The sequence below is a fragment of the Xiphophorus maculatus genome, chromosome 5 (genome assembly GCF_002775205.1).
Source record: "Xiphophorus maculatus strain JP 163 A chromosome 5, X_maculatus-5.0-male, whole genome shotgun sequence".
NCBI classification, from domain to species: domain Eukaryota; kingdom Metazoa; phylum Chordata; class Actinopteri; order Cyprinodontiformes; family Poeciliidae; genus Xiphophorus; species Xiphophorus maculatus.
Genome location: NC_036447.1, coordinates 7,294,198 through 7,321,712, shown reverse-complemented (window position 1 = coordinate 7,321,712; position 27,515 = coordinate 7,294,198). Strand labels below are relative to the sequence as shown.

Here is a 27,515-nt window from a genome sequence, read left to right as displayed (position 1 = left end):
AAACCTGAAATGTATTTCTTTTAATTTAATTCAAAATAAATACTAACACGGCAATGCAAGTCCACTACTGGGTTCTTGCCCTAATGTTTTGGTAAGAAAACAAACAAGCAAATGATCCCAAAAATAGAAGAAAAAAAAAAAATCAGTTAATCCATCATCACCTTTCAGAGACTTTGAAGACGTGCCTGTTTTTCTTTTTCAATTTCTTTTCTTTTTACAACATACAAGATAACACTGTGTAGAATGACAAATATAAATAAAACAAACACTACGGTACAAAAAATGGGAGAGAAAGGAGCAAGGATCGGTGAGTTTGCAACAACCTGATCAAACCACCATTGTTAAAAAAAAAAAAGAAAAGAAGAAAAAACAAAAAGGTCAGCCAAGGTCCCACTTTTAGCTTTTTTTTTTTTTTTCCAGAGATGGTGAAGAAAACAGTTCAGTGCAGACTCCATGGGTACAGTGATGTCCTCGAAGGGTTCAGGAGTCGGGTCGTTTCCATGACGACGATGACAGGAAGGCGGTGGGGTACGTCTCCATAGAAACGTCCCCCATGTGAGATAGGAAGTAAATTCATTTATTCATTAAAAAATAATAATAATTAGTGGTTAAACACCGTCCTTTTTTTGTTTTCAGTCGTTGCATTATTCACCTTGTCTATAAGAACATAAAATAAAATAAAAAATGAAACAAAAGGCATTGCATATGTACATCAAGAAGTTTGGAGAGACATTTTATCTGGCAGTCATATCACAGTCTTGGTGTTTGAGTGTCTCACGGCTCAGTTTTCTCGTTATATGCGATTCCTTGATACTCAGATTTGTACATGTGTGTAAATAAACCTCTCTCATAATACTGACGGCACCGATGGACCAGGACACACAAACTGCTTCCTGTTGCATCCGTGTGATAAATTTAACTTTCTCTACACCTATATTGTTTTTTATATTAACATCAGACTTTTTGTGTGTGTGTGTTTATGTGTGTTATTTGCCTGTGTGGATTCCACGCTCCATTGAAATCGATTCAGCGACTAATATTTAGTGTTATTCATGAATTGTGTGGGAACCCTGACGGTTTTTGCGTTGGTGGTATAATTCCTGGAATAAATCAGATCTGATGTTTTTTTTTAGAGTGAATAATAATGCAAAACCCTATTAATAAACAAAACTCACATTGAAGAACTAAAAAAAATAATTAATTTGAGTAAATTTGTACAATAGTGCATTGGAGCCATTGGAGAGAGAACGACAGAGAGAGAAAAGAGTACATTTCTGTCAAAAACTTAAAATCTCAAATAGAAAAACATAAATATTTCTGGGCTTTTTTTTTTTCTAGTAAAGAATTCGCTAAAAAAAAAAAAAAAAAAAAACACTCAAAAATTTCCAAGATTTTTTTCTAGAATTGTTTTTAGATTAATGTCCAATTTATTTCTGAATTAGTTATACATAAGTTTTGACTTTTCAAGCTCCCTTTTTTCTAGAACACTTCTGAACATTTCACATTTGACACATTGAGATTTCAGTATTTAAGGAAACGGTCGGTCACAAGTACATACTTTCTTGCTGATGGGATAGCATTTAGTTTTCTGTAACATTCAGAAGCTTTGAACACTTCCATTTTTTAAATAAAAAAAGTTTTCTATTTAAATATATATATATATATTAGATATTTTTAAATAATAGAAACAAAACACATTTGTTTGACCAGACTTAAGTTTGACCAAGCCACCATGTGAGCCAGTGAAGCCATGAGACACAGTTAGGTGTTAACAAGTCAAATTTTAGATACAGTTAATTTAAACTGAACCAGTTCTGTGGTAATAAGAACACAAGCTTATGTTTTGAACATTTCTAAGAAAGATTCGCTTTAAGATGGAAGTGAAATGTAATTTAAATTCAATGGACTCTTTGAGAACTCCCCCTGCTGGTGACAACTGCAACCGTTTTTCACAAAACATCTGATTTATTCCGGAGTTAACCGCCAACACCTACGACAGCGTATTAGGGCCATTATAAAATAATAATAATAATAATAATAACAATAGAGTAAATTTCCAGACAGGAGAAACTTAGATTTTTTATATATACCTCAGAAATTTTCCAGAAAAAAAACTTTTTTAGCTCTACAAGTTGAAAGTTTTAGACTTTTGAAACTCAAAACTTTCCTGAAGTTGCAGTTCTGACTTTATGAAATTTTTTCTTGAAAATTTTTTAACTCAATTTTTGGATCTCATAAATTTTCAACTTCACAATTAGATTCATTTCTAAATTAATTTTAGAGTTTTTTAGATGGACATTTTCAACTTTTGGAACTCAGAAAGTTGAAAAAGTAAAAAAAAAAAATCTACTGTACAAAATCAGAATTTTCCATATTTTTTTCAATAAATTTTTTTTTTTCTTGCAAATTTTCAACATTTGAAACTCAGAAGTTTCCTTGTTTCTTCTAGAAATTTTCTGAGATTAATCTCAAAATTTTGGATTATTTCCTGGCAGACGTTCGACTTTCGGAGCTCAGAATCGTCCAAGCTTTTTCTAAAAAAATTCTGACATTAATCTCAAAAGGCCTGAACTTTTGTCTCAACCATTTTTGACTTTTGGAGCTCAGAAATATCCCAGTTTTTCTAGAAAATTTCCGAGATCAATCTTAGAATTCTAGAGTTTTTCTAGCGGGAAATTTACTCCTTTTATTTAATCTACAATGACCAAATTAGGTCGTTGTCCAGTCAGAGTTGGAGCAGAAAATACACGTGTTTGTAATGTGTGTGTGTGTGTTTTATAAGTGTGTGTGCTATGACAGCATCCGCATCCCACATGCATACAGTACACACATACTTTAAACTACATTTCCCTGTGGGAAAGTTAATTCCCCTTGTCCTACAGCGAAGATGAGAAACCGAAGAGTGGCAGAGTCTGTGGAAAGCTGGAGCGCAGAGCGGAGTCTGAACCTGCTTGTGCTCTGGAGCGCCTGCGTGAGCTGTGCGGCAGTTTAGTGTTTCAGAATAAGAAACCATAAAAAAAAAAAAAAAAAAAAGTAGTGACTGCAGCAATGAAGGAAATGGTACAGACTCATTCTTTCTTATTTTCTCTCTCTCTTTTTTTTTTTTACTTTTTAGCTGATTTTCTTCGCCATGGTTTTAGAAATGTGTGCCACCATGACAGATGAATGAGAAATGAGTGAAACATGAGCCATGCACTTTTCCTCAGGACTCAAAACCCGGCTGCCCTCTCCCAAAAAAACAAAAACAAAACGACAGACGACAACAAAACCACCCTGTCTGCATGATACGAAACATCTGCACACATAAGGCAACATTTTTGGTTTTTTGTTCCCTAAAACGGCTCTTCGAAACCAAGTGCAAAAATGTCAAAGAAGAAAAAAGAAAAAAGGGCAAAAAAAAAAAGATAATCGCAAAGAGAATGGGTTTAACTTAAAACTGATGGAGAGAAAAAAATAAATAACAAAAACATTGCCTTCTGCAGTAAATAGCGCTGAAAATGTAGGAGACTTTTTTTTTTAGTGTGGGGAGACCAGCTTGAGTCTATCCCACTGTGCAAAAACCTCTTTTAAAGTCCCTAAAAAGACTTCTTCACGTCTGCAACGAGGCAGACGGGGAGAAAAAGAGGGGAGACTGGTAATTATTATTTTTTTCCTAGAATGGCTACGCGTTTTCCTCAAAATGGCCACGACTGGGGACGACGGTGGCTGACTGGGACGAAGCGCTCACTCCCGCCCGCTGGCTGAGTAGGAGAATTGTGGGAAATGAGGCCGTCGCTCGTTGTCCGCTGCGTCCATCCCGTCCTCGTCGTCTGAAAAATGTTAATAAAAACAGAGGCTGAAATCAGCTGGATCGGTATAGTAATACTAGAAAGTATTCCCACCCGTTCACGTCTTCAACTCGTTGCATCACAGACGCTTTCCTAGAGCAATTTGAGAATACTTTGTTTGAAAAAATAGCACTCGAGAACAAATAAAAACATGTTTTAGAGAACTGAAACACAAGTAAGAATATTCACACCCTTTGTTGTGACACTTAATTTGAAGTCGGACTTGAATCTGTGTGGTATGAATAATTATGGTCTTAATGTCCCAACGGTTCTTCAATACAATAATAATAAGAAGGATGAATTCTTACGTACTTAATATTTGTTAATTTTTACTTTTTAAATAAGTTTTGTTTTATTTAATGGAAGTGGAAATTCATTGTAATTAACAGAAATAAAGGGTTTCAAACATGAATCTGGGTGTAATTAATCTATATAATGTTTCACTTATGAACTTCCTGAAATAAATGGACTTTTCTATATTATTCTAATTTATTGAATGGGTCTGTACAACCAACACACATGAATTCAGATGATGGTAATATATAATCAAGAATTTACTTACACTTAAATATCAGAATATCTAAATCTCACAAAATCTTTCTTAAAATGTTCATATATGATCATAATTTTGAAAAGATCACTTTTCCGCAGACGAAGGCGGGTTGTACCTGTTGGACGAGCGCAGTCTGGCATAAAACATGAAACATTTTCCAAGTGCTTACATTTTTCTGGCGGAGTGATGGTGATGGTCTGTGCTGTGAACTCTTCGTCAAAGTAGCGCGTGTCCGTCTCTGAGGAGACCTGCGGCTGGAAGGGGGGGACCAGCTGGACCAGAAAGGAAACCAGTGAAGGAGAGCTGTTGTGGTTTAGGTTCAGGGAATTCAACTAAAACTCGCTGAAGTTCAGTTACTTTTTTAAATTATTTATTATTCCTTTATTTAATCAGGTAAACCCCGTTGAGATCTAGATCTCATTTTCAAGGGGGACCTGAAACAAACTTCACTCCCCGTCGGGGAATCGAACCCCGGTCTCCCGCGTGACAGGCGGGGATATTCACCACTATACTAATGAGGAGACTCCTAAAATGTTCTCCTAGGAAAAGATCCAAACGAAAAGCCCGAATTCGGTTTATGTTTACAGTAAATGCTTAGCTATTTTACCATATTTAAAAGCAACAAGCAAATACATTTAAGGCATTTCTTTCAGATTAAGACAGAAAATCAGAATAAAATACATCTTAACGTGCCAACAGAGCACAATAATCCTTTTTTTTCCTATTAATATGAAGAGGTCAAAGAAAAAAAGATAACACCCTTAGAAAACAGAAAACAATATATATAAAGACATCTCTCTTTTTGTTGTTGCTTAAATTAAAGAGGCAGTATATAATATAAATATATATAAAATAGTTTTCATGTAAATCAGGTCAGCATGTTCAGAAAATGATAAATAAAAAGCAGCGTCTCTGATTAGCTCTGCATCTACGTTGTCTACCGCTGGAAAAGATGCTCCATCAATAAGTCATTGAGGCATTCGGAATAATAAATATCCAAAAAATGTTTTTTCACATTTTTTTTGGGAAGTTAGCAAATAAGCATAATTTTGGTAAGTTTAAATAACCTAAAACAGGAAGAGTTTGGTCTGATGTAACTTCAGACAGTGAGGAAAAAATATGGCTGTCTTTTTATTAGGTGTATGAAAATAGCTGGTTTCAACTGTATATAATGTTTTCCAAATTGAAATAATGTAAATAATAATGACATTACAATGTGAATGTTTTCCAGATTTAAACGTTAGATTGCATTTTATTACAAAACTGGGCAGTTTAAAAATCCAGCACTTTCAAGGACTTGCAAAAATAAAATAAAATAAAAGTTCTCACTAAATTTTGGGGGGAATTTAGCAAATAGAAATAATTTTGGTAATTCTAACAAACCTAAAATAAGAAGACTTGTCTGATTTAAGACAACGAAAAAAAAAGCTCTCTTTTATTAGGTATATGAAAATATCTGGAGTGATGTTTCCAATTTTAAGTTTTTAATCAAACGTTAGAAACTGTGCAGTTTGAATATCAAGCACTTCCAAGGACTTTATACAGAAATCAAGCACTTTCCAAACCTTTAAAGTTTGGAAACTTGTAAATTATATCAAATTAATTAAATGCTGTAATTTAAATCAAAGCACTTTCAAAAATTAAATCACCCAGATGAACCCTGTGCTTTCTGCGATTATTTACACGTCCGTTTGAGATAAAATCCTGAAGTCTGCATCGTGTTTTTCTAACCGGGTTTGTCAAGTTCATCGGTGACTTTTATATCGACAGTTTGCATAAAAACAGGCTATTTTAAAATATTCTCCATAAAGTCAGATAATTTAGAAAACTAACAGAGGGTGAAAAGTGATTAAAAAAAAGACAAGGATTAGATCATTTTGTTTCTTTTCACATCTATTTCTGTCTCAGACTAATTTTGGGAAATATGGTAACCCCAATACCAAAAATAGAGTTGCTATGTTGCATAAACTCCTTCTGAAGTTAAGATGACGTGTGGCGGATAAACGCTGTGCTCACCTTCTTGTCGTACACGTCCTGCCAATCGATTGTGCCGAAGAAGCTGTGCCTCATAATCTCCTTAGCGTCATCCGGCCCGCCGCCCAGCCTGACAGCAAACACATGAAGAAGAAGAAAAAGAAGAAGATCTCCACGTCAGACGTCAAATGTGGTCTTATATCCATCACTGGAACCTGCTACTGATCCCAAAATAACTCGTCAGGGTGAGCCGGTTCCCTCTGTGGAGCTGCAGATTACACCAGCTTCTTCGCCCGAGACAGAAACGCCTCATGCACTGCAAAAACACCAAATCTTACCAAGTAATTTTGTCTAGTTTCTAGTGCAAATATCTTGGTGCATTTGAAATAAGACAAAACTAACTCACAAGTAACTTTGCTGCAAAAAATAGGAGCTTGTTTTAAGTTAATAATTTTTTAATATTGATGAAAAAGTATTAGTCCCACTGGCAGATTCTTAATCTAACAGTGGGAATGATTGACTTAAAGCAATCTCCTGTAACTTTGTGAAAATGTACTTGTAAATTAGTTTTGTCTTATTTCAAGTGTACTAAAATATTTGCATTAGAAACTAGAACAAAACTGCTTTGTAAGTTCTTGTGTTTTAGCAGAGTGGAAGAAGAAAGAGAAAAAAACAGAACCATCTGTTGATTCTAGTCAAGATGACTAGGATCATCTTGAATCATAAATTCACAAATTTGTGAATTCACATAAATTTGTAAATTCACATATTTTACGACACAATAATTTCAGCTTCCTGGTCTGTGACCAGCTGAAAAAAAATGGTCAAAGATCAGCACTGCTCAGCAGAGTTAGGTTACACCTATTTGAGCAGTTTTTTGGAAAAAACTCTGTATTTTTACAATGCCATACTTTTTACCTTTGAGTAATTTTAATGTGAAGTATTGCTACTGCACATTGCTATTTCACATTACAAAAGTTTAACTTTTGTAAAATTTCTGGATTGTCTACCCACTGTATGTAACTTCACAAAATGAAGTACAAGTTTGTTTTAACCAATAATTCACCAGACACAAAGCTGTAGTTCTGTTAAAGTTTTACACTGAAAGAAACTGATTTGAAAAATAAGTTTCTTTTGTCTGATTTTGTTATTTTGGAATAACGTTTTTCATAATCATTCAAGTCTTTAAAATACCAAAATTTCCACTTAACTTTATATTTTGGTCTGTTTAACAATGTAATTTCTAAACATTAAATGACTGATATTTTGATCACTGACTTTTTACCAAATACTTATTTACTCTTACTTGAGTAATTTCTTGGATGGTAACTTTTAACTTTTACTTGAGTAAATTTATAAAATAACCAATCCTAGTCTTAACTAATATAACTTTTGGGCACTCTATCCACCTCTGCTACTTAGTTTCAGCTAGCAGAAACTAACTGGGAAAGGTTTCTTGCATTGGCAATTGTGTTTTTTGCTTTAAGATGATCAAAAAACACCAAAAGTGGTTTCCAGCTAAATTTGTTATTGTCACAATAACAAATTTAGCTGGAAATGATTGCGATAATCAATAAAATTGTCATTTTGAGACAATTTTCAACTAATACAATAATAATAATAATGACATTCAACACTGGAACTGGGAAAAAGTTTAAATATTCAAAATAAACAAGCAAAACAAAAATAATCAAGATGGTTTATGAAGTTTCTGTAACCGAAATTACATTTAAAAAATATAATCACTCAGCTTAAACAGGGAAAACAGGCAAAAGGGGCAGGTAGTGCTAACTAACTGCTTTGTACTCTGTGTCAAATGTTTGCAGCGTTTTTCAAAATGGCGGCTTCTCAGCAACTTTAAAGGGGAGCATCTCTTTAACGGCTCATTTTAATTTATTATGCGATTAACTGATTTATGGCTCGTATGTGTGTGTACCGTTTGTTGGGGTCCTTGATCAGCAGCCCTGACAGCAGTGACTTGGCATCAGCAGACAGAGTCCGTGGAAACTTGATCTCCTCCATCAGGATGAGCTCAAACAGCTTCTCGTGGTCCTGGTTGTAGAACGGAAGTCGGCCGCACATCATCTCATACGTAACTACGCCCAGACCCCACCAGTCCACCGCTCGCCCATAGTCGTTGTCCTCCAGAACCTGATTATGAGAAAGAAATACCTCAGTTTCTCTCAAGTAAGAAAACGACATCTATATCCATGTAATCCTGGACATTTTACAGCAAAATGTCCAAGATTGCACCATCTGCTGATGACGTGAATCTCTTCTCTAGTTACTAACTGTTGTGGTTTTTCAGTCCGAGACAGAGTTCGCTTTATTCAGGTCCACAAGGACCAGGGAGTTCCTGCTAAATGACTGAAACACTGTCAAAACCAAAACAATAACCACCAACTGCCAAGTTGGTGGTTATTGTTTTGGTTGGTGGTTACCATAGCAACAAGAAACTGACAGCTCCTTTCCCTTTTTCTGTTGCTGCCGGCAACTGTGGTACATATTAGGATCAGCTCTGTTTTCTTTACAAGTGTTATAGTCTAGCACATACTTTAGACGAAATTTAATTATATACAGGGTTTCATGTGTAATTTTGCCATGTTTTGTATGTGTTAAAGGTTTAAACGTGTTTAATTTTACAATTGTTAACTGAACCATTCATCAGTAGTTTGTTAAGAGTTATTGATTGTATTTAATTTAATGTAGAGGGGCAGAGCCAAGAACCAACTTAATTTTCTTTCTTGGTAGACATGTTTTAAAGTAATGCTTCAGTTATCAATAGTGTGATATTTTTTTTTATGTTATATGTATTTTATTTCTTGCACTTAAAATAAATATTCAATTAGGCCTGTCATGGTAACACATTTTGCTGAACGATAAATTGTCCCATAAGTTATTGCAATAAACAATAATAATATTGCTTTGAGACAATTTTAAAGTAATATAATAGTAATGGCAAAATAATGCAGAAACACATTCTTAAAGATCAATAAACTTCAAATTTCAACGACCATTTAGCACTGGAACTGGAAGACACTTTACATCTCTAAAATAAATAAACAAAACAACAGAAACAACAAATAAAATGAATTATGAAGTCTCTGCAAAAACAAAAAAGGCTTGTTGAGACCATAACAACAAAATGAAGACTTTACTCATCCATTTTTCTGGAGAAAGAGAAAAATGATAAATCATGCAAATGGAATTTATTTAGCTTGTTTTAATTTATTATTCAATTAATTGACTTATTGCTTATAGCAATAGGCCTATATTCAATGTCATTTAAGTTAAAGATGAGATTAGTCATGTGGATTAATGATGTAAATTTACGCTAAATACCATAGCGTCATTTTTCTGTTGCCACCTGTAAATGTGGGGCAGAGGCTGTTGATTTTCTCTCTTGTTAGAATAAATACAGTGAACCTGAGTGTGTGTGTTGTGAATCATTTGAGTCTCTGGAAGCCCTGACCTCAGGAGCGAGGTACTCCGGTGTTCCACAGAAGGTCTTCATGGTCGCAGTGTCGGTAATCCCTTCTTTACACAGGCCAAAATCTGTGATCTTGATGTGGCCATCTTTGTCTAACATGAGGTTTTCCAGCTAATGGAGGATAAAATTCAAATGAATTTTTTAAAAAAAAGTAAGGTTTTGTTTTCCCATCTCAGATTGTAGACACTTTACCTTGAGGTCACGGTAGACGATCTTGGCAGAATGAAGGTAGTCTAAAGCAGAAACAATCTCGGCGCCATAAAAACGAGTGCGGTCCTCTGAAAACACCCTCTCTCTAGACAAGTGGAAAAACAGCTGAGAAAAAAAAAAAACGACATAAGTTCACACACTTTAATAACATTAAAAAATAAAAATAAAAAGTCAACACAGGCCTCTGTGGTCATGGAGATCCTCTGTATACAGAGGAACACAAAAATCCAAACACTTCTATAAATAAAACTTTTCCTTTCTAGATGTATTTTTAACTTAATGGTCTCTTTTTTTAGATGTCGCTCTGAAGAAGTACTCCTACGTTTTTTTGTGTAGTTTTTCTGGTATTAGCAGGTCCAATCCCCACCAAACTATACAAAAAAAACCAAAAACACTCAGCACTCTAGAATGTTAGAATATGCTTAATAAAAATGACATGGATAACAAAAAATTACTTTAGTAAGCTGTTGTTGGGCTTAGAGATTTTGCATCACCCAACAGCGAGAGCAGAGCTGCTGTGGAGAGGAAATTATGAGTTATTAGCCTCTTGTTTGTAAATGTCCTCTTTTATCTGCCTGTTGAAAAAATCAGTTTCATTTCAAACTGGTTCTTAAACTATTGAGCAGTCTGTCTCTGCATGTCAAACGAGCCTCTTCGCCATCCATTTTTAAATCTTTTTTCCCAGGCTTTTGACACCATGTGAAACGTTGGACATATTGTTGTTATTTATTTCATTCTCTTTTATTTTTCTTAACTTTTACTGCAAAATATTCTTTATGTTTTTATTTTTCTGTATTACTATGAGATCCTTCCTGCCATCCACAACGACTCTTTGAAGGTATTTGATGATTTGAGTTACTTGATCATATCCTTAAATTAAACAGTTTTTTCCCCAAAGGTCATGTTTATACTTTTATTAATAAACCAAAACCACTTTTGCTATTGAATACCGAATTTACATTAATTCCATTTCAAATGACAATAATCTGTTTAGTTATTTTTACTAGTTAGCGCCTCCTACAGGTTTCTGACAGTGTGGTTCCTGGCTTGGACGCCTCTTAAGTAACTCTTTTGAAACTCTCAACCTCGATCTTTTCATCCTCTCAACCTTGGAGAGTTTAAGTGATTCTTTTGAAACTCTCAACCTCAATCTTAATCAATACATTAAAAAACATTTCAGCAGCATATTACCTCTCCTCCATTGACGTATTCCATTACAAAGCAAAGCCGATCCTTGGTCTGGAATGAGTACTTCAAAGACTGAAAGACAGTACACAAGACAGTAAACATCTAAAACGAGTTTGTCCTTCTACAGTCATGGTGTATCAGGGTATCCGCGGGTCTCAGAAAGTGAAATTTAAGATTTTTAAACACCTTTTTAATGCCACTTCAAATTAAATTTCAGAATGAAAAACAATAAATGTAGGGAATGGCTGGGGGATTCTGTTGTACGACAATCAAATAGCAAAAAACTTAAATTTCTTGGGTCTACTTGTGGTTCTTGGCAGCAGCTGTGTGCTTTTCACACTGAATATCACTCTCTACAACTTTAACCCCTGTAGTGTCAAGCTTAAAAGTTTTATGTTTATCTTCACAGAATACTCCTAGTCTCGTATGGGTTGGTAACAGAATGTCGTCCAGCCAACTCATGATAAATTTGTACACGATAGACACAAAAAAGCTAGCTAGCAAGGGTATATTAGTGGTTACCAGTAGTATTTTGTAGTGTTTAGCTGTATTTAAAACACTATTAATAAAAATGCAATAGTTGTTCAAAAACCTACAGCTGCGGAAAAAAGTTAAGAGACCACTTAAAATGAACGGTTTCTCTGATTTTACTCTTTATAGGTTTATGTTTGAGTAAAATTGACATTGTTCTTTTATTCTATGAACTACTGACAGCATGTCTCTGAAATTCCAAGCAAAATTTTTTTATTTATTTGCAGAGAATGAGAAATGGTCAAAATAACAAAAATGATGCAGTGATTTCAGACCTCAAATAGAAACAACAACACTAATGTTTTAACTCAGGAAGAGCTCAGAGATCAAGATTTGGCAGAATAACCAGAAGGTTTTCAATAAGGTTCAGGGCAGTGGGCTCTTCAGTTTCTCCAGAGCTGTATATTTTGACCCAATTTCAAAGTCTTGTTTGTGCAATAGTGGCATTAATGCCATAATTAACATATTAAGATTGAACAGTCTGTTTTTCTCCTCAAGTGTCTAGTGGATCTAATAAGCATGATACCTAAATTTACACTAATAGTAGGTGCAGTGTTCAACTTTATAATCTCTAAGTTATTTGTCATCTGGTTGAAAGCAAAAGCACAATACATTTGATTTGTTCAATTGAATACAAAGTCAGACATTCAGGGATTAATGACCCCACAACTTAGACTGAAGGTCACCTGTTAGCTTCTTTAATCCAGTTTGACATTTCTTCAGTCATACTTACTGTTAGGAATGGATGCCGAGTATTTTTCAATACTCTACTTTCCGTGAGCGTATGAGCAACTTCATCCTGTGAGAAGAAAGGTTTAAAAGAGAAGTGATTAGTTACCAGACAAAAAGAAATCTTTGACAAATAAATACAGACATAACTGGAAAAGATGGTCACTAATAAGCTCTAAAAGCTGCTGTTTAGGAAGTATTTGTAAAAGATCAAATATGAGTAATGATGGATTTGTCCAAGAATAAAATACAATTGGGGAAGACACCTTGGCTATAATGACTTCCTTCTTCAGGATCTTCATGGCATAGTAGGTGCCGCTCGCCTTCTCCCTCACCAGAATGACTTTTCCAAACGTGCCTTTGCCCAGAAGCTTCAGATAGTCAAAGTCATTCATTGTCTGGACAAATTACAGAGGAGAATCAGGGAAACGTCATCAAAACTTTAAGCTTCGGCACATTTAACAGTGGACAAACTTCGGTTGATCGACCACACCCAGCAGGTTTGACATTTCTGATGTCTCTTCTGTTAAAGTTGTACCTTTCGTTTGTAGTGGCTGATGGACGTGTCCATCTCCTCCTCATTAACGTTCTCAATCTGGGAAGTGGGGCTGCACAGGATGCCTTCCTCCTCCTGTTTAGCCAGCGATTCTGCAACCATCTGGATGGCCTCGGCCCACTCGTCCCTAATGCCGCCAGTAAAAGGTTAAAAAGAAATCCTTTACATATTGAGGTAACATAGATAAAGAGATTCTTCTCATTTTAATTCATTTATTTCAAATGGGTTTTAAAAAATAAGATAACATATGCATACATAACCAAGGACAAAAATAATTAGCTTAGCACTACTTTTCTGTTTGAAAAGGAGTATGAAGAAGTGAACACGTATTTGTGTTTAGTTCTACACCTTATCTAAATTTAACAAAATATTTCACGTACCAACTCAATAATTAACAGCTAAAACCATGTTACGGCATTCATTTGCAGGCTTAAAAAACAATAAATAAATTACATTATATAAACAAAATTATTACAAACTGACTCTCATAACGAGACACGACAATCTATAGACCCATAATAATACTAATAACAGTAGTAATAATGACAATTGTAAATAACATCCAGGCATGTAGCATTAGAATAATTACTAATTCCATTCGCCCTATAAATTCATCAAAATCTCTAACACAACTATGAAGAAAATAAAATTTAAAAAAAACCTGGTGGTTCTGCGTAGACTCGAAACCAGTAGCTGCATTGTCATTAACCACAAAATTGTGCAGATTGGAATTACGAAAATAAATGTGCTAAATGGAAACATGCCAATTTTGAAAAAACAAATGTTTTTCAATAAAAAGTCTTTGTGACAGAAGGAGATGGTTTTTCGGCCGTATCAAAGTTGGTGCACTTTGCAAAACTGCAATGGAAACACTTATTTTTCCCGTCACACCAGTTTGTATACAGCAGCAACGCACTTATTTGCAGGCACTGGCCTCCTTGGACAATCCGTATCTGCCTCCACCAGAGGTCTCAACAGCACACAGTTCATCAAAAGCTGAGTTTGTATTTTGAAAGTGTTGAATCTGTAGCTCTTCTTTAACAGCAGATTACAATCTCCCAAAATGCAGTGTATGTAGCCACTCTCAAGTATAAGAGGGTTGTCACTTCAATGTAATTTAGAAATGAAATAAGTTTTGCCCTTTAAAGCTGCAGTGAGTAACTTTTATAAAAAAATATATATTTTGCATATTTGTTGAAACTGTCACTATATCATAAGTTTGGGATTAAATAATCTGTGGAAATAAAATTGAGCTCCTCTGCCTTCTCGCAGTGTTCCCAAGAAGCAACCAATCAGAGACAGGAGGCGGGTCTTAGCGCCATTAATCATACTAGCTTCTTCCTGATAAAGTCTGCCAGGAATGCTTAGGCTAGTTAGCAAGGCACAGATCACAGTAAATAAACAATTTGCCTGAAATGGTAAGTTGTTTCTTTGCCATTGAAACAATGAGCAGCACATAGACGAGAATGAGTGACAACTCTAAGACACTCGTCCTGGCTCTGATTGGTTGTTTTTGGTTGGGAGTAGTGAATTTCCTCAGACGGCAATAGTAGCTCAGGGAGAAGGTGGAGGAGATCAAACTTTTTACGGATCATCTGTCTCAGGACTAACATCGGAGGAAGACTTAGAGAAACTCCTGGTAGTTTATAATTTTGGAATACTTCGCAATCCAGAGCAAGAATCAAACATGGAGAACCATTTTAAAGTGTAGTTTTTTCTTTTGCTGTGATTGTTTTTCCTATTGTGCTCGTGTTTTTATTTTTCATCTAATGCATGTGAAGCACTTTGAACTGCCTCATTGCTGAAAAAGTGCCATATCAATAAAACTTCTTCTTCATAACAAACAGTCACAACATAGTGATAATTTTAATGTATACATTTATATAAATATATACTTTTAATAAAAGTTACACACTGTAGCTTTAATGAGATGGTTTAAGGTTCAAAAGAGGCTAGATGTATCAACTTCTATCAAATAAACTGAACACGGTAAAGGCGAGGATTAAAGCTAACCTCTCATCAGGAGTGTCCACATGAAAAGTCCTCTCGATGACGGTGGTCCACTGCAGACAGCGGATGATGAAGGTGTTTGGCTTGGGTCGTTCTGTCTTCATCAACTGACATTCTGAAAGTCCCCCAGAGAAACGTGTTGGGATTACACCGATCTTAACATGCAGAGGTTGAAGGGTGGCATGGCCTGCTCATGTCTTACTTGCTACAGAGAAGTTGTTGAGCGGATAGGCCAGGTCCGAGTCCTGCGGTTTGTCCTTGTAGCCGATGAAGGAGCCATCTGCCTTGAGCAGGAAGTAACGTGGTCGCCAGTTCTTGATGTATTCGCCTGCAGGGAGACACAACGAGAGAAAGGTCACCTACTAATATTCCTGGGTGTTCTGTACCTCTGTCCAATGTTTCCAGTTTAATACTGACAGTATTTTAAAAATAGACCGAAAAACATTTCATTAAAAAAAAAAAAGTTCATGTGAAGGAAAACTTAAGCTTAAATATTTTTAAAGATTCCAATCAATTCAATTATGCCAGGCGAAGCACAAATCAATGAGTTAGTGATCAAAATAGAACAATTCTCCCTTGTTTAGCAGGCAAAACACAGGCAAAAAATGTTGAGTTTTTTTCTTACCCTGTTCACTAAATGCATCAATATGGAAAGCTAATTTTATTTCACATTTCGTCAAAATCTAGTAAGTGTTACATTTGGATCATTAAAATAACCTCATTATTTGTTGAAGTCAGAATTTTGTCAAAATGAAGTCCTGAGAGCACTGAAGTTTCTACGCAGAAACGAGCATGAGTATGTAGGAAAATGTCAAAAAATTAATTTATAGGTCGAAAAATAGCAAATGACAAAATCATCCAAATCTATGTAATGTTTTATTTTTTAAAAGTGGTGCACAATATACAACAAATTTACTGTTATTGCAATATTACATAGCAATATGTATAACGTGAAGAACTAGTTGAATATGTGGATTTTATTTAGCTAATTGAATATTTTCTTAATTTTCTGAATCTGTTTAACAGTCCACTGTACAGCTGAAAAGACTTTTCTGATTAATCATAATGTATCAATTACTGAAACATTTTTGACTCATTAACTGGAGTATAATGAGTCAAAAAAGGCCATTTATTGAAAAAACATCTTCAGAGCAGTAAGTAAGCCAAAACTATAAATTACATATCTATTTCACATTCAAGATTTAAAAAAAGAAGCTTTGTTTCGTAATATGTTTTGCCAAAATTGATCAAATTGTGTTTTTTCATATTCTTCAAGCATTCACTAAAAGAATTCTGTTATTGCATTTGAGGCGATGAAATGTTTACCTTCTAATTTAAAAAATGGATTGAATTATTTGTTTATTTCCATCTTGTAATGTATTTCAAATATTGTAGTTTAATAAGAAAATAGCAGAATGTGCCATTTTTATCTGATTATTTGATTAACTGTCAGAATAATCAATAGATTGATTTATTTCTAAAATGATTGTAAGATGCAGCTGTTGTCCATTGCAGCACAGACTTATTGCATTTGTTTTAGCCATATTTTCAAGTCTCCAACAACTGTCAGGTCTTTCTGAGACTGGGATCTTCTGCAAACTATTAAAATATCAGGTTTGCACTAAGAAAAAAAGCTGCAAAAGACACAAATTATGAAGTTTTCCATTAGCAACATTTAGAGAAAACATCTCATTTCTAATTTTTTTTTAACAAAACAAGTGTGGACATTTTTTGACAAGAGTTAAGTCTAAACTACAACAACCCACAGAGGTGCAAAAAAACAATAGAGGGACTTGTAGGAGCAGAGAGGAAGGAACCTAAGCATTAGGTCATCCTCTGTAGGCTCATAGCGCCACAGAGAAACTTCCTCCTGCCTCCGCGCCAACAGCTATGAGCTCAGACCAGAAATAAAAAAAAATAAAAAAAAACCTTTCAATGAATGAACTCAAACGGACACACTTACACAAACACACAAAGCAGTGTGGGAAATAAACTCCAGCAGCCAAGTGCCGCTCAGGCTAGAGTGCAGCCCAAAGCTTCAGCGCTGGCCCTCTGGCAGGTAAACAACCATTGTTTGGAAGTGCTGTTCTTTACACCGACAGAGAACGCAGGAGTGAGAGGGATGGAAAACACATCCTTCATGACAGAAGCTGATGTTTTTAGCAAAAAATAAATAAAAACTCAACTTCAATTGAAAATACCCTCAAGTAGGACAACTGGCCTCTGTTTGCTGTTTACAGAGACTTCATAATTAATTTTATTTGTTGTTTCTGTTGTTTTGCTTATTTATTTTGCAAATTTAAAATGCCTTCCAGTTCCAGTGTTAAATGTTCATTAGAATTTAAAGTTTAGTGATATTTGAGAATGTAGTCTTGGAAATGGTCTCAAAACAGCAATATTATCGTTTATTGCAATAATTTCTGGAACAATTTATTTTCTAGCAAAATTTGTTATCATGACAGGCCAATCCATTATTGAAATAATCATTAATTAATCTCGCAATTGATTAATTTTCAACTGGAGTATGTATACTGACTCTAATTAGATCAAAACTGTCTGGACAACACGGCTGAAAAACTTATCACAATGCAAGTAGTAATATCAGTAGATATCAATAATTGTCAATACTGATAATTATTGGTTAGTTTTTCATTTTAATTTTCTGATATACTAACAAACTGGTGAACTTTCCTGTTTTATCCATAAATTTCCCTCCACACTTTTTTTTTTGTTGCACAAGTTACTCAACAGGTTGTTGCTAAGCAACCAAAGGCTACAAGGGTTGCTAAGACCCTCCTCCTGAATCTGATTGGTTGATTCTAGTTAGTACTGGGAGTACATAGGAGTTTGATTGTTTTCCCCCCACAGATTATCTGTCACGACATAGAAAAAACAGATTAGCTTTAGTATTGGTACTAAAAACAATCAGAAAGGTATTTAGAAGTATTTGTTTTAGCTGCAGATGCGTCCTTTGCTACTAATGATCAACCATAAAGGAATATTATGTAATTAGATTACGCAAAAAATACATATACATTTTTTAACATTTATTTATATTGTTTAATATTGTCATGTGTCCATTTTTTGTTTGATTAATTGTCAAAATAATCTGTAGAACAATTGTTTACTAAAATATTCATTAGTTGCAGCCCTAGTACTCTAGACTGCTTTTGTAGCAAGTCATGCAAATACAACAGACAGCTCACAGAAAAAATGACAGGAGAAAATATATGTTTCCATATTTATTTATTTGATTTAAACAAGAGTTTAAATGTTGGACTTTGACTCTTGAAATAGTTCATTTAAAGAAGGTGGTTATTTCAGCATAGAAGTGCGAAAGAGCTTATAAATAAACAACAATTTAGCAAGTGCCCATTTTCTGTTTGCCTCATATTTTGTTTTAATTTCTGTATTTTGTTCCTCTCAGTAGGATTAAAATCGACCATCAATTGAAAGCACTCAATAAATATAGTCTTTGAACTGCTGACACTTAAGTATAGAGTAAATTAAATTGCAATATCCATTTAGACAAATGGAGCGCATCTCTAATCAGCTTAGGCTAACAAGCGAAGCCAGAAGCACGATGCCTGTCCAGGCCTCTGCTGAAGCCACCGTATGGTCTCAGAACTGCAATCTTGTACATAAAGTTAAGTCAGTTTCATGCAAAAAGAAGAATCTTACTTTGTTTTCATTAAGTTTTCACAAAGCTGCATGCAACTCAGTTGATTTTATCTTTCTCTCCATATAACCCATTTAGCTCTGCTTTTGCTTTAACAAACCAACAGCAGTTTCTACTAGTCTGATTTGTAAGATTGAAGGATTTATTATTGTTATATTTCAGCAGAGATGGTGACCATCTGAAATGGTTATCTTAAGATTTAAAGTCCTTGGTTCATGTACCATGGCGTTTGAAAAATAAATAAATAAATAAATAAATAAAAAAGTCAGAGGAAGTACAAAATTAGTCAGAATCATCTCCAAAATAAAATGTGTTTGCTATGGAAGGATGTCCGTATTAAAATAGATTTGTTATTGTTTTGACAATAAAAATAATACTATATTATTGTTAATGAAAACATTAAATTTTCATTAACTGTATGTGGAAAAAATTAACAGAAAGTCTTTCGATCATCGATCTATGTGTAATTAACCAATACAATGTGTCTGATTTTTAATAATATCCTAATTTACTGAATGTGTCTGCATAATGTATTTTTTAATTCTTGCCTCAATCTAATGCCAAAAACAACTTAAATGCATTACATTCTGTTAACAGAATGACAGTTTGTTTTAAGGAATCTGTTGGGGATTTTAAGAAATCCTGAAGTGTTTAGCTAAAACGACGTCTGGTTCATTTCCTAACTTAGGGTGTCGTTTATCTACATGTCAACAAAGCAATCCCATTAAATGCAGACTATAAAAACCAGAATGGGCACTGCTAACTACAATGTTAGTTGTGCTAATAACTAACATGTACAAATTATAAACATTAGTTCTGCTAAAATGCTATATAAACATGCTACTTAGCCAAAGCTAATGCTAAAGTGCTAAAGCTTTTAAACTGCAGTTCTACTGCAATGCATAATGGACACATATTAAAATAAATGTCATTTGCAGGCAGAGAAAGTGGTGAAAGGAAATGGAGCTGCTTCGTGAACAGTATTCAACCACTTCAAAATAAGAGCATGAATAAAAACGTTAACTACCTCAAGAGTTTTTAACTGGCAAATATTCAATACAGATCTCAAACTTTATTCAACTGAAGGTTTACAGAGCAGCTAAATAATTTAGAGTTTTAGAATTCATCATGAAAAATGTATTTAAGGGAAGCTAAATGTTTTCAAAGTTAGCAAAAATAATAAGAATCAGAATTCAGGATTCATTTTAATGTCATTGGGCACAAATAAAGCACAATTAAATTTAAAATTTTGAAAAATACATTTAAACAAAGTGCTAAATGAAATATTAGCTCCACTATTAGCACATTAGCAGAAGTGTCTTCAATTGAAATTGGTAGTTGACAAGTTGCTGTTGACGTAAATCCATGGACCAATCTACAAATGCAGTCTTCAGCCAATCAAATTGATTGTCCGCAATAATCGGCCAGCTGATGAACTGAGAAACTACTGACTGAACAACTAAAGCTTAAAACCCATTATGTACTGTTAGTTTACATATTTTTTCATTGGAATACAAACATCTGTTAAAATTTGACTGGAGGAAAAAAAAAAAAAAGAGAAATCATTACAGCTGATTTTAAAACAAAAATGGATCACAATTTTAATCAAAGGTTACATAAAACATGAAATTGACTAGCAGGGACTATTTTCAGCACCATCTTAATCCACATTTGGTGCTCTAATGAGTATTTGGGGCAGCAGTACTGTGTACGCGGTTCTCAGTCAAAATATGTTACGGTTTGTGTTTACAGTAATGACAGAACGAGCCATCCACTGAATGTGGCTGGCTCATGCGATGTCAATAAAATTCATTAACCCAATATTTTTTGGAGGTAAAACTGATGCTGCGAATCTCAGGGAAAGATGATAAAGTAGATGCAGTCTAAACCTATAATAAACTCAAAGTGGTTTGAAATTAAAGAAACAAACTAGGAAGTAAGAAAAAGATTTCAAAAAATGTAAAGGTCAAAATGAATATTAAAATCATTTTACTTCAATTAGAGGGATTCAGCTGTGTAATGATTGTGAGTATTTTAAACTGTGTTTTTCACTCTTTAAACAAAAATGTATAAAAATAATTTGATAAACAAATATTACAAAGTTTGATTAGATTTTATTTCATGAGTTTGTCTACAGATTTAGCTGGAACTGGTTGGAGATATTTCAGAAAACTATAGAGAAGATTCGGCTGCAATGATTTTGATTATGCTTTATATAAATTTTTTTATCCATTTCTGTACTCATTTTGTCATGTGTTTTTTCAGCATTGTGCATTTTTTATTTTTTGACTTGCAGATGGAATGGTTATAAAACAACCAAAAATAAAACACAAATAAATAAAATAAACTAAGTGAATTATCTTGATCATCCATCTGACAGCTCAAATATATAGCAATTGATGTTTTTGAAATCTAAAAAAAAAAACAAAAAACAAAAGAGAAAAAAAACAGCCTGACCTCTTTTTTGGACCCAGCCTTCCTTGACGACGTTCTGGTCGCTCATGGTGGCTTCTCCTCAACACCAGTTCTTCCAGTTCTCCCAGTGTGGTGACCGTTCTGTGACAGCAGTTGGAGGGGTTGTAGGGAAGCTTGGTTCTTCTGAACTTTAGAGGTCAGCTCGACCTTTCCGATGGATCACCTTAATTACTGGGGGTTGCTGTTCTCTAAAACTTTTCCTCTCTCTCGTATTCCAGCTGTCACTTTCTCTTCTCCTCGTCACAGCAGATACAAATCCACTTTCTCTTCTTGTTGTCTGTCCTTCTCCCTCTCTCCGTTTTCTTCTCCACACCTTCCTTCGTCAGCTCTGTTTCACAGTGTTCCTTACTCTTGTGGTCTCTGAAACCTTTCCGTGTGTTCAGGCTCTCCTGGCGTGAGTCAGCCTGGAAGGAAACAGCAGCAGAGAAAGGAGAGGAAGGGAAGGAGAAAAAAACAAACAAAAAAAAAAACAGAGCAGGTCAGTGGATAGTTTCCTCCATACAGCAAATAAAGCCAGCAAGAACTCATTGTTTAGAGCTGTAGCACACTTCCTGCCTCCTTCACTCCTTCAGATCTTTACCTTCTCTTTGCTTCCATCTTTAACAACTTCCCTGCTGCTCCCATTGAGACTTTGCATCTTCCTGCTCCCCTCTACATCCTTAAACATTTCAGCATCATCCCTTTTCTTTTTCTCTCGCTTACATTTTCCAAATTTCTTGTCCCGTCCTTTTCTTTTATAGTACCGTCCATTTTCATTTACATCAACTTTTGTTTCTGTCTTTACTTCTCAAACTTTCACTTTTTCCACCATTCAGTTTACCTCCTTCCTGAGGCTGGACAATAAATCATGATAGACACTTCATCAATATAAGTAGATTCAATAATCAACATATAGAATATTCAGTGAACTCCGATCCAGAACTGCACTGCATTCTGGGAAATGTAGGCAGCGGAAAGGCTTTAGCTTTTTTTAGCCGGCCATCTCTCCTGGCCGGCTAAGCAAAATTGGAGGAATCAGCTAACTCGCTCACTTTTTGGTTACTTAGCAACAACTCACTCACTCTTTGGTTACCTAGCAACAACCTGTTGAGTAACTTGCACAGCAGTAGTTTCAGGTTTTTCCTCTGTGCCTCCTAACAGCTTAAAAATGACCAGGGGTGAAAACTGTAACTAAAACAAGAAAGGTAACATCAACAGTTTGGTTGTATTTCAGATATTCATAACAAAAAAACGTATCGATAATTATTGATATCGACCAGAATAAAACGCTTTTATCCTGGTTTGTTTTTCAGCCATATTGTTTGAAAAGTGCAGCCTTTTCTGCTTGACTGAACATCAATGCAATATAGCACTGATTTGTCGATTATCTGATTAGAGATGAGCCAGAAAAATCTAAGTTAATCATAATTTATATTGTTATAGCAATATTATTTCAGTTACACATTTTTTTATATATTCTGCAGCCTTATTCCTCAGAGGTTTCTTAATATTCCTCTCCTTCCCAATGTGTTGCACATTCCCTGATATTTGTAAACATTTCCTGTTTGAGGCCTGACATATTGTACGTCTGTGTATCCATAGGCCACTTGAAGTGCGCTGGCACTTATGCACCCATATTCATACTATTTATAGCTCAGTTGAACTACTGTTCACTCCATAATGCACAGGACGATAATGCACAGGTTTGTTTCCTCAGAAGAGAAGAAGAAAAAAATGCAGTGATTTCTAACCATGATTTTGATACAGTATTTATTGTTCCTGTTATGATTTATCGACATGGTGAAAACATTAAATCTCACCACACTGTATTTATTGAAAAACAAGCATTGTTGCCATTTTTTCCTGTTGTTCCCTTTACCTGTCGTATGAATGAGAGAGTATTTGTCGCTTTCAGTGCACACAATTTGGAAAACAAATTTTGGGCTGCACACTAGTGGACCTCCAAAACACGGGTTGGTACAGATGCTGAGAAACTTCACACTAGGGCTGCAACTAGTGATTATTTTAATAACCTATTAATCAAATAAAAAAGGTACATTCTTTAGATTTTTCATTTAACAAATTAAGATTATTTTAATATTAAAAATGTGTAAAGAAAACCGCAACAACTGAATTGTTTTTTCTAAAGAATTTATTTTCCCCTAAAACGAAATAATATAGCAAATGATGCATCTGCAGCTAAATAAATATTTAAATTAGCCCTTTTTACTGCACTTATCAATTCTGTGTCGGGTTGATCTGTTGACTATTTTATCAATTAATCAATCAAGATTTGAATAACAAAAGTGCTTAATAGAAGATTTACTTCACAGAATTTGGACCTGGTGAAGCCATAACTCCACACTTTACTATCATTTGTGCTATTTATTGCAAATAAATATAAGCATAAAATCATAACAACTCACGTTTCCTTCCACAGAGACTTCAGGTTCCTCCCTTTCTGCTTTATTTTTCCATCCCAATCTCTTCTTCACTAACAGACCTCAATTTCCTCTACCCACATAGAGGTAGAATATGATTAGGTTTATTATTTTACACAACAATCATGTATCTGCACCAACATCTCCCTAGTAATTTGTTAATCTAAAGTCAAAATGATAAATATCTATATATAGCCATCACAGGATCTGCAACTGATAATCGAAACCCCACACAATCCCAGTATAAACTACAAAATCAGCCACTGTTGCATACAAGACTGGACTTTCCAAGACAAGACTAAGGTCAAATGTTTCAGGATATTATCATTACTAATATTTCAGGACATTATGTTTTGGGTTTTTTTTGTTCACCACCAATTGCAAAGCTTAATGGAGAAACAATTAATTACTCAACCAAAACTACTCCTTGGTAAGGCTGGGCAATAAACTAATAACAGTATCTATCGCAATAGTCACGTGATCGATATCAATAAAAAATACATGCGATAGAATGTTCAGTAATTTCACTGAACTCTGATTCAGAACCGCACAGCATTCTGGGAAACGTAGGCAGGCCATGTAGGGTTTAGCTGCTCAACTTCTCACCACCAGATAAGCAAGGCTGTTGCAATCAACTAACTCACTTACACATTGGTTACCTAGCAACTCACTCACTCTCTGGTTACTTAGCAACAACTGCAGCAGCAGTTTCAGGTTTCACCTCATAACTCCTTTAAAATAAAAAACAGCAGCATGAACTGAAAACTGTGGATAAAACAGAAAACGTCGCATCAACAGTTTGGCAGTATTTCAGATATTTAAAATAAAGAAAAAAACAACTACTCAATAATTGCCAATATAGTTATGTTTTTCAACCATATTGTCCAGACCTTGTTTGTCATATCATATCATGGAGTCAAAGCCAGGTCTTCCAAGACCGAGACCACACAATTCATCCCTGGCATGGACCTACATTGTAAATTATGATTGACTATATCGACCAAAAATCGATTCACATAAGTGTCCCGATTCTCATTTACTACAATTCAGAATCAAGGTCCCAAAATCAATTTTAATACAAAAAAATAAAACAAATCCATTGTCTGACGAAATCCTTTTCAAATAATGTGCAATAATAATAATCTTTATTGTCCACAAATGTGGATATTTGCCTTTTCATGGTGTTTAAAAAAAACTGTACATAATAAAAGGATCTCAACAGAATCACAGACTGTCAAACTAGCCACAGACACAACTTCATCTCTGAATAATAGTCAAAATTTGAGTAAAATTACAGCATTTGGAATAAGTGAGTTCTTATAAATGTTCTAGGTTGAGATGAATACAGGATGTTTATCCAACGCTGTAAGGACTTATGTAATTTTTTTCTTTACAATTCTTTACTAAACTACAACGATTGTTAAATGGCTAAAAACTTCAGGATGGAAAATGCAAAGTCGTCCAAGGAGAACACTGTCTGCAGAATGGTGTGGCTTTATAAAAACAAAACGGAGGATGCATCACATTTAATAAATGTGGTGCTTTAATGTCTTTATTTGTCTTCTTTGCAGAGTCTTATTTGCAAAGAAGACTCTTTGCAAAGTAGACTAGAGTAGATCATGAGGATCTTTTGCACACCGACAGCAATCATTATGAATACTTGTTTTGACTTAAAAATTGATTTTGAATTGAATCTTGGCCCCAGAAGTCGGTACCAAAACATATCCAGATGGACTGAAATGTTTAACATTACTTACTGACTTCTTTTATGCATCTAAAATGCTAGAATATAAATCTAAGACTCTTAATATGTATTTTTCTGCTCTTTTTTTTATTTTTTACAAATATCAGTTTGCATTTCCTTATGCATCACAATTGAGGCTTCTATAGGCCCTGTTCCTCCAAGGATTTTAAAGAAACATGACTGGAAAACTTTCCATATTGTGACATTAATTTTTTTTTATCGTTCTTTGGACATTCAGCTTGAAGGTGTTATGATGCATGTATTTTTCATTTAAAGCAAACCAACAACAAGAGGCAACAATGGGAAGAACCAGGGCTGGAATGGGGGGGTATGTGACACCCCCCATACCCTAATGACAACAAAAACAATGGCTGACAGACAGGAAAAAGCCGTTGTGTCTTTCTGGAGACTGCTCAGAGTCGCAGCCCACCGGTACCACAAGCGACCCATGTGGTCCTCGGTTCTCTGCCCATGACTGGGTTCCCGCACCTCGCACAAAATACTGAAACAACAGCTTTTGTTTCAAGGGCGTGTGGTGTCATTATCTGTTACATAACAACATCCGCTCTGCGTGCTCCTTTATATTTTCACGGGCCAAACGGGAATAAATATGTGGCGGTGGCTCTCACTGCGATACGAGACCATTGTGGGCGGTGGGAAACCGAGTACGAGACCCTGGTGTGAACCAGAACGACCTGTGATGGCTCGGATGGAGGATGCAGACTAGCCGGGGATGCTAGTTGGGGGGTAGGGGGCTAATGTTAGCCGGCTAGATAGCTGAATGCCAGGCTAACTAAGAAAACTGGCTGTCAGTTTGAAGCGGGCGCCTGATCCGTTCTGGTCCTGGTGTTTTTCCATCACCGCCATTAAATAACGTTGTTGGTATTATTTATTGATTCAGTATGAACACTTGATATTGTGTTTTTGTTTTTTTTTTTACGGGTGAGGTGGGGGGTGTTGAAGAGAGGATGTGGAGGCTGGGGATGGGGGGTGTATCGTTCATCATGGAGGTGGGCCGAGGCCAGACGGACGGTGCCGCTATGCATTCCCGTAACAGCATCACCCGGCGAGGCACCCCTTCCCAGGCTTGGCGGATGACGAAGCCAAAGCAGGGGTTCGTGAGCCGCCGCCGCCGTTAGCTAGCGCGATAACCTCTGCCCCTATCCGACGAATCCGCACCCCAACAGAAAGGAAAAAAAAGACGACGACCCTAGCTCCCACCTCCTCCCTTCCAGCTACTCTCCTGAATAATTTCCTTCCAAATCCCAGACATGTTACATTAAACCGGCGCAATTATTTCACCTGGTAGTTGAAGACTGATAGGGATGCCCCCTCCTCCTCCTTCACTCCTCCTTCCCTCCTCTTTCCCTCCTCGACGGTTACTAGAGCATCCGACGGAGTAACGTCCCTTCAGGAGGACAGTGATGGAGCCATGGCCGCCGGTGTTGAGCTGAAGAGAAGAGGGTTTGCGCCAAACACTGTCTGAACCGCTCGGCTCCTGCTCCCTCCGTTGCTCCGCCAGGAAACCTCGCTCCTCGGTTCCGAGTCGGCACGTCGTCACGTTCAGCCAGATCCGACTGGGAGGACTCCCGCTGCATTCCAGTGCTGTCGGAAATTTGAGCTTTTCCACAACCGTTGACCCAACCCGCTCCAAAACAGGGCTGATTTTGACTTAATCCAACTACTTCCTGGTCTAAACTTAAAATTAAAAGTGAGGGGACCGAAATGGCAAGATCAATACCTTGTGTTACAAGCATTAAACTCACTATTTTTGTCTCTGTTTTATTTTACTGTTTACAAAAAAATAATTTTGGGAGTATTCTTACTATGCTGTACTTCTTACTTTAATTTGAGCAATTTTATTATGAGGTTTTTCAGACAGATTATGTTACACATGCAAGTTTACAACCTAATGACAAGAAAACGTAGATCTAAAGAATATTCTGTTAATTTTAGTATGATTCTGTAATAGATTTTCAGTGTAATTATTCTACAAAAAAATGAAAATATGCTAAAATGTGCATTTGGATTTATGAATAATCAAATTCCCAAAGTATTAGTATTCCAAACAGATCTATTAATGCTTAAATTATTACTGCAGATGCATTTTTAAAAAAAAGAAGCTGTTG

General features: G+C 35.4%; 1 protein-coding gene across 1 annotated transcript; it reads right to left on the bottom strand.

Annotated features, from left to right (window-relative positions):
* Nucleotide 1: 1 nt before the first annotated feature.
* On the bottom strand, nucleotides 2–27,224 carry LOC102232504 (RAC-gamma serine/threonine-protein kinase). The gene is made up of 14 exons (XM_023333444.1): nucleotides 26,689–27,224; nucleotides 21,205–21,626; nucleotides 15,271–15,396; nucleotides 15,072–15,183; nucleotides 13,041–13,185; nucleotides 12,769–12,900; nucleotides 12,507–12,572; nucleotides 11,246–11,314; nucleotides 10,037–10,159; nucleotides 9,827–9,955; nucleotides 8,291–8,505; nucleotides 6,397–6,484; nucleotides 4,550–4,652; nucleotides 2–3,809 (listed from the first exon to the last, which is right to left on the bottom strand). The coding sequence occupies exons 2-14, from the start codon at nucleotides 21,248–21,250 to the stop codon at nucleotides 3,724–3,726; spliced, it is 1,440 nt and encodes a 479-aa protein (XP_023189212.1). The 5' UTR covers nucleotides 21,251–21,626; nucleotides 26,689–27,224; the 3' UTR covers nucleotides 2–3,723.
* Nucleotides 27,225–27,515: the final 291 nt, after the last annotated feature.